The sequence below is a fragment of the Mauremys reevesii genome, linkage group 1 (assembly GCF_016161935.1).
Source record: "Mauremys reevesii isolate NIE-2019 linkage group 1, ASM1616193v1, whole genome shotgun sequence".
Taxonomy (NCBI): domain Eukaryota; kingdom Metazoa; phylum Chordata; order Testudines; family Geoemydidae; genus Mauremys; species Mauremys reevesii.
Genome location: NC_052623.1, coordinates 7600426 through 7613946, shown reverse-complemented (window position 1 = coordinate 7613946; position 13521 = coordinate 7600426). Strand labels below are relative to the sequence as shown.

Genomic DNA, 13521 nt, shown 5'->3' with positions numbered 1-13521 from the left:
TCAGCTTAAGTCACCCTGTGGCCTCTAAGGGTGAGTGAGCTCATTTGACCCAAAGAAGAACTGACAGGAGAGTTGCTGAAATCTCAAACCCACAGGCTTAGAGGTTCAAAACAATTAGACTATCAATTCTTTTGTGGTGCGGGGGGAGGGATCTGCTCTCTGTGCCCTGGCATCTCTGGCTCTGGAAAGGATGAGAAGAACCAAAAGGCAGTAAAAAGAAAAGCATGTTTCTGGTTTAGAGCAAACCAGTTGGGGTTGGAAATCTCACTGGGGGAGTTCCAGGAACGCACAGTGTGTGTGTGTGTTGCAGGGAGGGGCAGGGATGTGCAGTATCCAGATCACACTGGCATGGAGTCTGGATGCTGGATGAAATAGAGAATGCACATCCCGCCTACTGCACAGACCAGAGAGGCATAACGAGGCCTATTGGGGTAGAGGGTGTCACAGACTGTAACGGCATGTGGACCACACTGTAGCAGATTGTCTCTGACACCATCCCCCATCCCAACCATCCCTCCTCCTTTGAGCAACCCCACTACAGTGTCGTAGTGACATCAGCAATTGCCAACGTGGAAAAGCAGCTTCAGGAAGGGGTGTCTGGGTTTCAAAGGGGCTGCAATACGTTAAAGCTTTGTGTTGATTTGAGGAAGAGATATTCATGCTGGTGCCTTTTAATCTCCACGTCCTCTCTCCATCCGGCCAGTTCTGTCCCTCTCTCCATCCCTGCACAGGCTGAGCTGCTGCTGGGATTCTCTTTGTCCCCAGAAAGGCAGTTCAGGCTGATCTCCCCCTTTTCCCCGGGGCAGGCAGACACTGAGTTTAACCTTGTCTGATGAGGTGTTTCTCTCGTGATGGGGTCTGGCACCTGGTTTTGGTCCTGGGTAAGGGATATCCTGGTGTGGCAGGGCTGGAAGTTGTGGGGATGGGGAACTTACATGGACAGGTAGCCAGCACTGTGGTTCTGGGGCCTGGAGCGGGGTATACATGGGCAGACATGGAACACTGAGGGTTATGTAGGCAGGGAGGGACCTTCCTTGGCCAAGAGTGTGTTTGGGGGGCCGGGGTTGTCAGATTCTCTTTGTCCTGCCAAACCACAGAACTGCAGTGTAGTTTTACTCAGTTTTGTTTCCAATGCTTGTTGTTGTGAATATTAATTATGTAAATTCACCAGTGAAATACCTGATCTTTGCTCATCAATTGATTCAATTCCCCATTATATTCTGATTCCCCCATTCGTACTCTCCTTCCCCATCCCAGGCTGCCCTGATTCCAACAGTGCACTAGTCTCCACTGTCTTCTCCATGGTCCCCAATCATCCCTGGCTCGCACAACCTCCAAGCCTCCTCACACTCCACACAGTTCTTCCTCTGCAGGGGTGAGGCGCCTCCCATTACACCTGCTCCCTTGGCTGCAGGGTCATCAGTGACTGTGTCTCACTACTGAGAAATCTCACACAGGAGTGGTAAATGCCAAGGCAGGCACCTGGGCAGCTTCTCTTGTTACACCCACACACACCGCAGGGTGCTTCAAGGACTGCTACACAGGAACAACTTGGGAGCTGAGAAGCATGCACATTATATAACAAGAGCTGCAACTCTGGGAAATATGGGGTCTAGATAAGTACAGCTGCCACGTGCAGGAATCCCTGGTAGCAGACTGAAGGGGTGCGCCCCTGGGACAGAGATGGTAAAGAACAGATGCTCTGGTGCCATTTGCCAGCCAGCTCTGTCACTCAGTATTGGCAAGGGTTGTACACTTATTCCTCAATGCAGAGATTTTATGGCTCAAGTCATTATTTTTTTCACCTAAAACATTCATCCATGCAGTGCCTCATAGGACCCTCAGACTCGTGAAACACACACGTAGTGTAATGCTTTGAAGGCTCCATAGTCACATGAGAATTTCTCCTCTTGAGCCTAAATTCAAAATGGTCACAAATAGAAAAAAAAATGCCTCCAGCTGACTCCTGGAGATATGTCTGGAGATTTCAGAGCCAGAAGGGACCATTGTGATCTTCTTGTCTGTATAACACAGGCTTGTAGAACATACCCCCAAAGTTATTCCTAGGGCAGATCTTTTATGGAAACATCCAACTTTGATTTGAACTTTCTCAATGATGAAGAATCCTCCAAGATCCTTGGTAAATTGTTCCAATGGCTAATTACTCTCACCATTTAAAAATGTATACTTTATTTCGAGTCAGAATTTCTTTAACTTCAGCTTCCAGACATTGGATCATGTTACACCTCTGTATGCTAGGCTGAAAGGACTATTAAATATTTGTTCCCCATGCAGGTACTTACAGACTGTTATCAAGTCACCATTTCACAATCTTTGTAACACTAAATAGATTGAGATCTTTGAGTCTATCACTATAAGGCAGGTTTGCTAATCTTTTACTAATTCTTCTGATTCTTCTCTGAATCCTTGTCAGTGTATCAACATCCATCTTTAATCCTGGACACCAGAACTGGACACAGGATTCCAGCAGCAGTGGCCCCAGTGCCAAATACAGAGGTAAAATAACTGTGCTGCCTCTCCTTGAGATTCCCCTGATTAGCATCCCAGGATCTCATTGGTTGTTTAGGCCTCAGGGTTGCCCTGGGAGCTCACGTTTAGATTATTATCCCTTCAGAATCACTGTGCTTCCCACAATAGTCCCCCATCAGGTAAGGATCACCTACATTCTTTGTTCCTAGTTGTATATATGGCCACATTAGAACATGTATTTTTTACTTTGTCCCAGTTTACAAAACAGTCCAGATTGCTCTGAATCAGTGACCATCATTATTTACAATCCCCCATTTTTTTCTGTCATCAGCAAACTTCATTGATATTCAGGCATGAGAAGGGTTAGCAGCTGAATGTCTCTTCTCAATTAACACCTGTAACTTATGTCTCAGACAAAGCTGTGTGCCTGCAAGAAATTGTCTCACCAAAAGACACCGGAGAAGTAACAGAGGTGCAACCTGTAGCGCTAAAAACAAAAACCCTTGTAACCCTCATGCCCATTCCTTTGAGCACAAAGTCATAGCCCAGAACAATAAGTGATTCCCTCTAGTTCTGCAATATCCTGTGACAGGGGTAGCCAGTACTACACAGAAGAGTTTAGAGGATGGTGAAACATTGACTCAGTGACCTCATGGCATTGTATTTCCTGAAGGATTCTCCATCCCACTTCTCCTGTCTGTGCTTGCACTTTGGGTAGGGTTTCACAGCACTGTGTACCATAAGATAGTAATTGGAGACATACCAATCTCCTAGAACTGGAAGGTCATTGAGTCCAGTCCACTGCCTTCATTAGCAGGACCAATTTTTGCCCCGGATCCCTAAGTGGTCCCCTCAAGGATTGAACTCACAACCCTGCGTTTAGAAGGCCAACACTCAAACCACTGAGCTATCCCTCCACCCATGAGAACCACATCCCTGTCCTGAGTTAATAGTTTAATTATAACTTTTTAATATGTATGAGGAGTAAATGTTGCCATGTCACTGCTCACTCCGCTTTCTGGATTTTAAATAACTATAAGATATTTACTGTACCTATTTGTTACAAAGTGTGTAACCCTCCTCTCTCTGTTTCTCTCCCTTCATAGGCACCTTGAGCATTTCTGATTCCTATCAACACATCGACCACATCATGGCAGCTTTCAACCTCTCCCCCTTTGACCCTTCAACATTCTTCCTAACAGGCATCCCTGGTCTGGAAGCTGCCCACATCTGGATTTCCATCCCTTTCTCTATGTTCTACATTATCAGCCTGTTGGGAAATTTCATGGTTCTGTTTGTTGTAGGCAAAGAGCAGACCCTGCACAAGCCGATGCACCTGCTTCTCTGCATGCTGGCGCTCACAGACATCGCCATGTCGACCTCCGTTGTGCCAAAGGCACTGTGTATATTTTGGTTCAATTTGACCAGCATTACTGTGGGTGGCTGCCTCACCCAGATGTTCTTCCTTCACACGGTTTCTGCTATACAGTCAGCCGTCCTCGTCACAATGGCCTTCGATCGCTACGTTGCCATATGTAACCCTCTGAGATACACCACCATCCTCACCAACACACGAATAGCTCAGCTAGGTCTAGCGGCTTTGATGAGAGCTGTTCTCATTGTTCTGCCCCTGCCTCTGCTCCTGAGCAGGCAGCCATTCTGTGCCAACCGCATTATCCCAAACACGTACTGCGATCACATAGCTGTTGCAAAGATTTCATGTGGGGACACCACAGTAAACAGGATGTATTCCTTGGTGGTAGTGCTTGTATGCACTGGGTTAGACCTGACACTCATTACCCTGTCCTACGTCCTGATAATCAGAGCCCTCTTCAGAATATCCTCAAAGAAAACCCACCAGAAAGCCCTCAGCACCTGCACAGCCCACATCTGTGTGATGTTGATGTTTTATCCTCCCTTCGTCTTCTCCTCTCTGACACATCGATATGGTCAGGGCATCGCTCCCCACATTCACATCCTGTTGGCCAATCTCTATTTTGTTGCCCCTCCCATGCTCAACCCTGTCATTTATGGGGCCAAAACCAAAGAGCTTCGTGACAAAGTGGGCAAATACACCCGCAGAAGGTGATTGCCTGGGGCCACTGACTTTAAACATGCATGAGAAAAGGGGGAAAGACTACGTCCCAGTTAATCAAGGATACTCTGTCCCAGTTTGGCTGAGCTTAGCATTGCGGAAGTTGAAAATATGAGAAATTCCTCAAGTCTAAGATCTTATCACTCCATCACCAAGCACAGCTCTCTCTGCTGCCCACTTTCCTCTCTCGGACCATCACCTGTTCTCTTGGAGTCACCATTGCTTTGACTTCTAGACTATCAGAAGATATTGCAGCTTTGTGAAAAAAGGTGGTGGTTGATTAGAAGCTGTGTGAACAGGGCTCTTAATGAGTTTGATGAACTGAAGCTTTGTTTTCTGATAGCAAAGAGAAAGAACACAAGTACAATGGTAAACTTTTAAATCATATATACAGTGATCTGGTGAACAAAATTTGCCTGATATTTCTACATCCAATCCATCAGAAAGCCTGGAGGATAAACCAAATGTTTCTAATGGAAAGTACTCATACAAGAAGACTGCTGCAGGAATTGAGGACATTCTACTAGAGATTATTGGTGAAAGTTGTGAAATTGTGTTTTTGAGAACTGGAATGTATTACTCTGGATTGGAGGGGTGTGTACCCCACATTGAGATGAAGCCAATTGCAACAAGAGGGTATACACTCAACCACTATGAATTAATAGAGTAGAACATCACATAGTTCAGGGTTAATTGGAAAGCGGGGTTTTAGATGCAAGATTAAAATCTAGCTGGCAGTTTCTGCTCATCAGAATGGGGGGAGAGGACAGACAAGTAAATAAGTGAGAACTGAAGAATATAAATGGATGAAAAAACCTTGAGTCTAGATGCCTGTGATATTAGAAGTTTATTGTAAGTAAGGGATAGTGATGGTCCAGTGGGGTCACTATGAGTTTTGTAAAAGTTATACAAGATTAGCTAATACAGTGCACTTTGGAGCAGTCCTTTGAAGCCATCTTGAGAGACCTTTTCCCTCACACCCTTTCACCCCAGCAGCTGAGCAACTGGCCATTGCAAATCTGCTGTTAATTACTCAGTACAGTTCCAGACTGTTCTAAACCAATTGCTTATGTCTGTGTGTGCTTCAGTTTAATCAACTGCAGTGTTAGACAAGACAAAATTGCTGTGTTGCCATTGACTGATTCCTGACACTGCCTGGAGTGAAATATTTAAGTTGCTCCTGCTGGGGTTTCTCAAAAATGTGTTCAGGGGACTGCTGTGTTAAACTATAACATTGCCTGGGAGTCCAAAGCTTAACACTTGGCACAATTGATTTTGGATTCGCTTTCAGCTGGAAATTTAAAACTACACAAACCATTCCCATTGTCCAAGATGTGAATAGTAGGTGTCAACCTTTCATTTTACAGTTTGTGAAACAGATGATATAGAGATTGCCACCAAACGTTCAGGTGATTAAGTCACTTGAAATACTAAGTCTTTCACATCCTAGATTGGCTGATATCTCATTCCTATCATTGTATGGTGGGCTCACTGGCCTCATATTCAGAACAGCCAAGATGAGTAGTTTTGGGTTGAAGGTCGCGAACCCATGGATGCAGCCCCAGCTGCATCCATGACTTTAGTCAGCTTGGCTTCATTGCTATTTCTAGTGTTTAGCAACACTGCAGGTGAAAGAATGTTTTCTCACAGGAACCTGATTCAATTAAAAAAAACTACGAACAAGATGCAAGGGGAACGTTTAGAAAACATTCCTCATGTTAGGGCATACAGGCAACAACACAAAATCTGTTGTGAAGACTTTGCATCAATGGAAGAAACGTTTGCACTGCATGATGAGCAGCAGAAGCATTCTCCTTCTGACAAAAACCAGCAAGGATGAAATGTTGTCTTTTAACAAACTCATTTAACACAAAATATTGTGACTTTTTACCATCACTGAATGCAAATAATATAAGAATGTCATTGATGTTTTTACACTACATACATTTTGGGCTCATTTGGGGCTATTTTAACACTATTATTCACAGGGATTTTTTTTCATTAAAACACCTGCCAACCGTCAACCAAGATACAATCAAGTACTGGGGTTTTGACTTTGAATGTCAGTGTCATCTCACATATTTGTTGCTAATGTGGACACACTCCTGCTGGGGCTTGTAGCTTTATTTTTTAAAAAAATCAAATCTGTAGTAGGTATGTAGTATGCTTTCATTTGTTTTTTGATGTATAGATGAATGTCTGAATTAAAAACAAACAAACTTTGTTTCAAGAAATAGCTTGGTCTACCCTTAGGTTACTTTTCACCTTATTTTGGGGCTACACATGCAGTGGAATTCTGGCAAACCACCTCAAGCTGAGCCAGAGGCAGAGCAGCAGCAGCCAGAAACACAGGGGCCAGTGAGAAGGAGCCCAGAAGGAGAGCTGGGCTGGAGGCAGAGTGGGGAGCTGCCACAGACCAGAACTGGGAGCTGGGTCTGCACAGACCTGCTGCACTAATGGGGAGCCAGGGCTGAGCTATAGCGGGGAGCTGTGGGGCCAGATACAGGATAGTGGATGCCGGCCGTGCCACAAGTAACATGGCAGCCGAGCACAATTAGAGGTGGGGAGAGCAAGGTGGGGGCCATGGGCAGGGAGACGTCACCAGACAAGAGGCCCTTGAAGGCTGGACTGGGAAGTGTGGCTATGGGGCAGGCAGTTGCTGGGGAGAAGAGTCCTGTCACCTAGACTGTCAGGGCATGTGGCCACTGTTTGAGCAAGTCTCATGCAGCGCAGGCAGGGCCTGGGCAGGAGGCAGGGGTGTGTGAGGAACAGGGGTGTGTGAGGAACTTTCCTAACATCCCAGGGACAGCTGTTTGTGATGTCCCTATGCTCACAGACCAGGGCTCCTCGTTACCTTGAACCTTTCCCATTTTTTTCTTATTACTTTACAGTTGCTGTTTAATAAAATATATTTGGTTTGAACTTAATGTAGTGCTCAGTGGGTCAGGGAAGCATCCAGTGTGAAGAGAGTAGCCCAGAGTGGGGACACCCTAGCCCCAGTCTTAAGTGACCAGAATGAGACTGATTCATCCTCCCAGTAATCCTGGGCCCAGCTATGTCACTATTACATAAGAATCTGAGAACGGCCATACTGGGTCAGACCAAATCAAGCCCAGTATCCTGTCCTCTGACAGGGGCCAATGGCTGGTGCCCCAGAGGGAATGAACAGACAGGTTACCATCAAGTGATCCATGCCTTGTCACCCAATCCCAGCTTCTGGCAAACAGAGGCCAGGGACACCATTCCTGCCCATCCTGGCTAATAGCCATTGATGGACCTATCGTCCATGAATCTATCTAGCTCCCTTTTGAACCCCATTGTAGTACTGGCCTTCACAACACCCTCTGGCAAGGAGTTCCAGAGGTTGACAGTGTGTTGCGTGAAAAATACTTTGTGTTTGTTTTAAACCTGCTACCTATTAATTTTGATTGGTGGCCCCTTGTTCTTATATTATGAGAAGGAGTAAATAATATTTCCTTGTTTACTTTCTCTATACCACTTGTGCAAGGGGTCACCAGTACAATAGTTGGAAAATCACTGGTTTGCTGAATATATCTAACTTGCTAAGTAAATTTTAATTTGTTCTTTCACTATTTTAATTTCTGAACCTACCCTATGTTCATTGCCATTCACTATGGGATTTTTTTCCCTTTGACTGTTTCTCATCAGATTCTGCTTGTACTTTACCATCATCCATCCTTCCTTCCTTCCTAGGATGTAGGGAATCTCCATTAACAGATGTATGGTTCTAGCTCCTTGAAACTGACTAGGAACAATTGACATCTCTTTGTCAGGGTTTTACATACAATAGCCCCAAAATTTCACTCTGTGAAACACTTTCTGAAAAATCCTGAAAAGACAGAGCACTGGCTTGGGCTCCAGCAAAGAGCGACACTGAGGTGCAGGACATGGGGGTCGTGTAAGAGAGTTATGCAGAATTTTGCCTCAGAATCCCCCATCCAGGGGTCTCTGTGTCCTCCTGAGATGGGAAGTGGATCATTCAAGTGTTATGAAAAATTACCAAGCTCTGTTCTTCCAATGCAGGATCCACCTCAGACGCTTAAAGTCTCTGCTAGAATCTGAGAGCTTTGGTACTTTTCCAAGTCTCTCTGATGCGTTAACAGGTGTTTCTTTACTTGTGAGGAGTAAAATACAGACAAGACGTTTGGGAACGCGCCACAGCAGCTCTGCCTAAACTACACAAGGTGACTTGCCCATGCTGGTCATCAGTGACATGCCTGGCTGCCTCCTTCGTGCACCCGCTCCAGACCCATGGATTCTACAGATGAATCCTTTGTTGCTAGCAGGGTTTTAGGTATAATGTGGAAATGATGCTTCCCCCAATTCCAGCCTGCCGCAGCGCCTCTTGGAACAGTTTCCTTTGCTCGCTCAGCATGTGTGCAGCTGCTGCGTGGGGGAATTGTGGGTTTTGTGGGGTTTATTGTTAGGTTTACAGTGCTGGGAACAACACGCCCGGGTGCACAGGTGGCAGTTGGGGAGGGATTTGATGTCTTGTTGAGGTTCTGATGCTTCGATGGGGTTCTGAGCCAGGCTCACCATGGACACTGATTCCAAGGGCTGAAGACCAAAACTCCAATTGAGCCCATCTGATGTGCCTCAATGAGCTGGACCAGTTCTCTGGTAGTTACATATTGTGCACTGTTGACAGATGTTTGGCTGTGTGTGTATGTTCTTGCTGTGTGCTGTACTGACTCTGGCCAGATAGCCCATACAGCCAGCTTCAACTGAGCTGCCCAATAAATCCACAGACTCAGTTCTTAGAGAAGGGATTTGGTCAGGTTTATTGACAATGAAGTGTGGTCCTAGTGCCCTGCTCAGTTGTTACAGATACACTAACACGTGTATGCCTGTTGCAATGGACTAGCTCAGTTAGTGGCAGGACTTTCCACTATCACCTACGCCAGACAAAGACACGTCCTCTGAGATACAGTTTTATACACCAATATGAACTAGTTACATATTGCTCCTGGTGTACCAGGATGCCACCCTTTGAAGTATTAGGGTGTCAACCATTGACGTATACAGGGACTGCACATTACCTTGGACATCTCCATCCATTATGCTGTTATCCCTGACCTTATCTTTAAGATGGATCAGCGTGTTCCTATTCTCATTGAGGAGTGTGTTTGGTGTAGAGATGTTCTGGTGCCACCTTCCTGGAATGTGTTTGTGTCCATAGTTTTATACCTAACACTACTTAGCAGTGTGTGTTTCTGCAATATCAGCCCTGTTCTTGACAGATTCTGTGAGCTGCCTCTTGCTCACACTTAACTTTGCTTTATAGCTGCAAAGTTTTGATTATTTTAGCCCAGGCCTCTGCTACAAGGCGCCACAATGCCAGCTATCATTTAAAAAAAAAAAAACCTGTAAAGTTTTTAGAGATTCTATTTGCAAACGAACTTCTCCCATCATGAGCTAAGTAGAACAGGTGCAGCATTATACCTTGGCAGACCAGCACCTATCACACATACCAAAGACACTTTCCACTATTTGTATCATTTCTACCTTTGGCCTTCAGTCATTTGCAGACAGCCTGTGAGGATTGCTTTGCCCCTGTACATCCTATCAGGGTGTTGCTACGGAAGCCCAGCAAAGATAATTGAAAGAGTAACCATGTCAGCTATTCCACTGCTAAAGATGGCTGTGGGGGCGGGAGGGAGTTTGTATAATGAAGATACCCACAAGATACTGCGAGTGGCACCCATGGGTACAGAAGGCCAGCAGAGCCTACAGATTTTAGGTGGCTGGGCCCTTCTTCCCAGCACCTGCCCGCACATAGGGTTCAAGTCCCATCCCCATCCCTGAGTCAGACCTTGAAGGCCCTCCTGTCGGGCGACATCTCCCTTTGCTGGGCCCTCATCCCATGGCCCTACCTTGCTCTCCCCAGATGCTCATTGCTCTCGGCTGCTGTGATACTTGTGGCACGGCCGGCATCCTCTATCCTGGCTCTGGTCCCGCAGCTCCCCTCTGTAGCTCAGCCCTGGCTCCCTTTGGAGCTGCTGGTCTCTGCTGACCCAGGACCCATTCTCCTGTGTTGCTCCAGCTGCAGCTCCCCACTCTGCCTCAGCTCTGCAGTGCTGCAGGATCTGGCTGGGATTGCCAGAATTCCACTGCATTAGAAGCCCAAAGTCATTTAACAGCTCACTTGAAAGTAGCCCCATCGCTTTCTTCAAAGAAAGGGTTTTTTTTATTAACAGATTTGTCTATACATAAAATAACAGATGAAAGCTTTTGTTACACACCTACTACAGATCTGATTTAAAAAAAAGCTACAAGCCCCAGCAGGAGTTTGTTCACATTAGCAACACACCTATGAGATCACAATCACATTCAAAATGCTGGTACTTGTATCCCGACTGAGGGTTGGCAGGCGTTTCAATCACAAAAATGGCATTAAAAAAAGCCCCAAAGTAGCCCAAAACATTTGTAATGAAAAAACAACTAAGGCATTATTATAGTATTTATTTCTAATTGCATTCAGTGATGGTAGTCAGTGACCACATTTTGTGTTGAATTAGTTTGCTACAGTCAGTCTTTATTTGGTTTATCCTCCAGGTTTCTTTAAGGATTGGAAGTAAAAAAAAAAAATCAGGTAAATTTCACTCATCATAACACTGCGCAAATGACAGTTTCTTAATGTTTTTGTCACCTATCTCAAACTGCAGCTTCTGTTCATCAAACTGATAAAGAGCCCTGCTCATGCAAGGACTAATGGAAATCCACCTTGCATCAGAAAGCTGCAGTAGCAGCTAAGAGTTGGTAACGTAAGAGTTACAGAAAAGCCATGCGACAGGGGAATAGGGGGTGGGGGGCTGATGAGTCATGCTGAAAGAGGTCAGGGGATGGTCAGAGAGAGGGAAATCAGCAATGGAGAGAGCAGTGCTGGGTGATGGAGTGATGAGAGATTAGGTGTGAGGAACTTCTCAGACTGTGAATCCCACACAATGCTGAGCTCAGCCAAACTGGGACAGAGTACCCTTGATTATCAAGGAGATCGCCTTTCTCCCTCTCGTAACACAGGCTAAAGTCAATGTCCCAGGTGATCACATTCTGCAGGTGTATTTTCCCACTTTGTCACGAAGTTCTTTGGTATTGACCCCATAAATAATAGGGTTGAGCATGGGGGGGATGAGGAAATAGAGGTCAGCCAAGAGGATGTGAACATGGGGAGCGATGCCCTGACCGAACCGCTGTAGGAGAGGGGAGAAGACGCCGGAAGTATAACCCGTAATCATCACACAGATGTGGGCTGTGCAGGTCTTGAGGGCTTTCTGGTAGGCTTTCTTGGAGGATATTCTGAGGAGGGCCCTGATGATTAGACCATAGGACAGGGCAATGAACATCAGGTCTAACCCAACAATTACAAACACTATCACTAAGCCATACATCCTGTTGACTGTAATATCCCCACATGATATCTTCGCCACAGCTATAGGTTCGCAGTGCGTGTGGGGGATAACGCGGTTGGAACAGAATGGCAATGTGGTCAGGAGAAGAGGCATAGGCAGAATGAAGAGAACAGCTTTGATCAAACCGAGAAACCCTAGCTTAGCTATTCGTCCTTTGGTAAGGATGGTGGCGTATCTCAGAGGGTTACATATGGCAATGTAGCGATCAAAGGCCATTGTCACGAGGATGGTTGAGCGCATAACAGCAACTGTGTGAAGGAAGAACATCTGGGTAAGGCAGCCCCCCACAGTAATACCTTTCAAATTGAACCAAAATATACACAGTGCCTTTGGCACGACAGAAGTAGGTGTGGCGATATCTGTGAGTGCCAGCATGCAGAGCAGCAGGTACATTGGCTTGTGCAGAGTCTGCTCTTTGCTTACAACAAACAGAAGGGTAACATTTTCCAACAGGCCGACAATGTAGAACATAGCGAAGGGGATGGAAATCCAGATGTGGGCAGCTTCCAGGCCAGGGATGCCCATTAGGATGAATGTTGAAGGGTCAGAGGGGGTGAGGTTGAAAGCTGCCATGAAGTTCTCAATGGATTGATCGAGCTCAGAAATGTTCAATGTGCCTATGAAGAGAGTGAAGCACAGCAAGGGGGTTACACACTTTATAGCAAATAATAAAGTGAAATATAAAATATTTACTATGTTAACAGTCTAGAAAGGGGTCAAGAAGTAGATGGGAACATTTATAGAGATTATTTCAGTTATAGTCAAGTCCAGAGAAGTCCTCAGAGGGAGCTAACCAAGCCAGGTCAATGGGCAACATGATGGCAGATAAATGTTGATGTTAATAACTGCAGTGTTTATGTCAATGTATTTGCCTAACACCTTACAAGATTCTAATTTAACTGTATGAGCTCATGACAGGGATCTGGGCATCATGGTACACAACTCCGTGAAACCCTGCTAACAGTGCAAGCATGGGCAGAAACTAAGAAAAACACTGAGCTCTAGGAGGAGTGGGATGGGAAATCATACAGCAAATACAGTGTCACGAGATCAGTCAGTCAATGTTTCACCCTCCTGTGGTCTCCTCTGTGTAGTACTGGGCACCCTTCTCACCCAGGATATTGCAGAACTAGAGGGTTTCAGGAAGGGCAATGAGAATGATCAAGGGCCTTTGGAAACTGATATGGAGAGAGGTTGAAAAGACTGGGGTCGTTACCTTTACAAAGGAGACGAATAAGAGGGGACACAAGAAAAGTCTATAAAATACTGACTGTTGGAGGGCAGATTGAGACTGTGTTCTCCATATCTCATAACACAAGATCAAGTGGTCATTCAGTTATACTGAAACATGGCAAAATCAAAACCGATAAAAAGAATGTTTGCTTCACTCAATGCCTCAAGAGACTGAGGACCTCCTTACCACAAGTGGTAGTTGAGGTCACGAGATAAGCAAGAATCAGGAAGGATTGCGACATTTACATGGATAGTGAGTATCCAGTTACATTA

At 45.5% G+C, this 13521-nt stretch overlaps 1 protein-coding gene across 1 annotated transcript; it reads right to left on the bottom strand.

The window, feature by feature from the left end:
• Positions 1-11649: 11649 nt before the first annotated feature.
• Positions 11650-12486, bottom strand: LOC120395228 (putative olfactory receptor 52P1). The gene has a single exon (XM_039519420.1). The coding sequence runs from the start codon at positions 12484-12486 to the stop codon at positions 11650-11652; it is 837 nt and encodes a 278-aa protein (XP_039375354.1).
• Positions 12487-13521: the final 1035 nt, after the last annotated feature.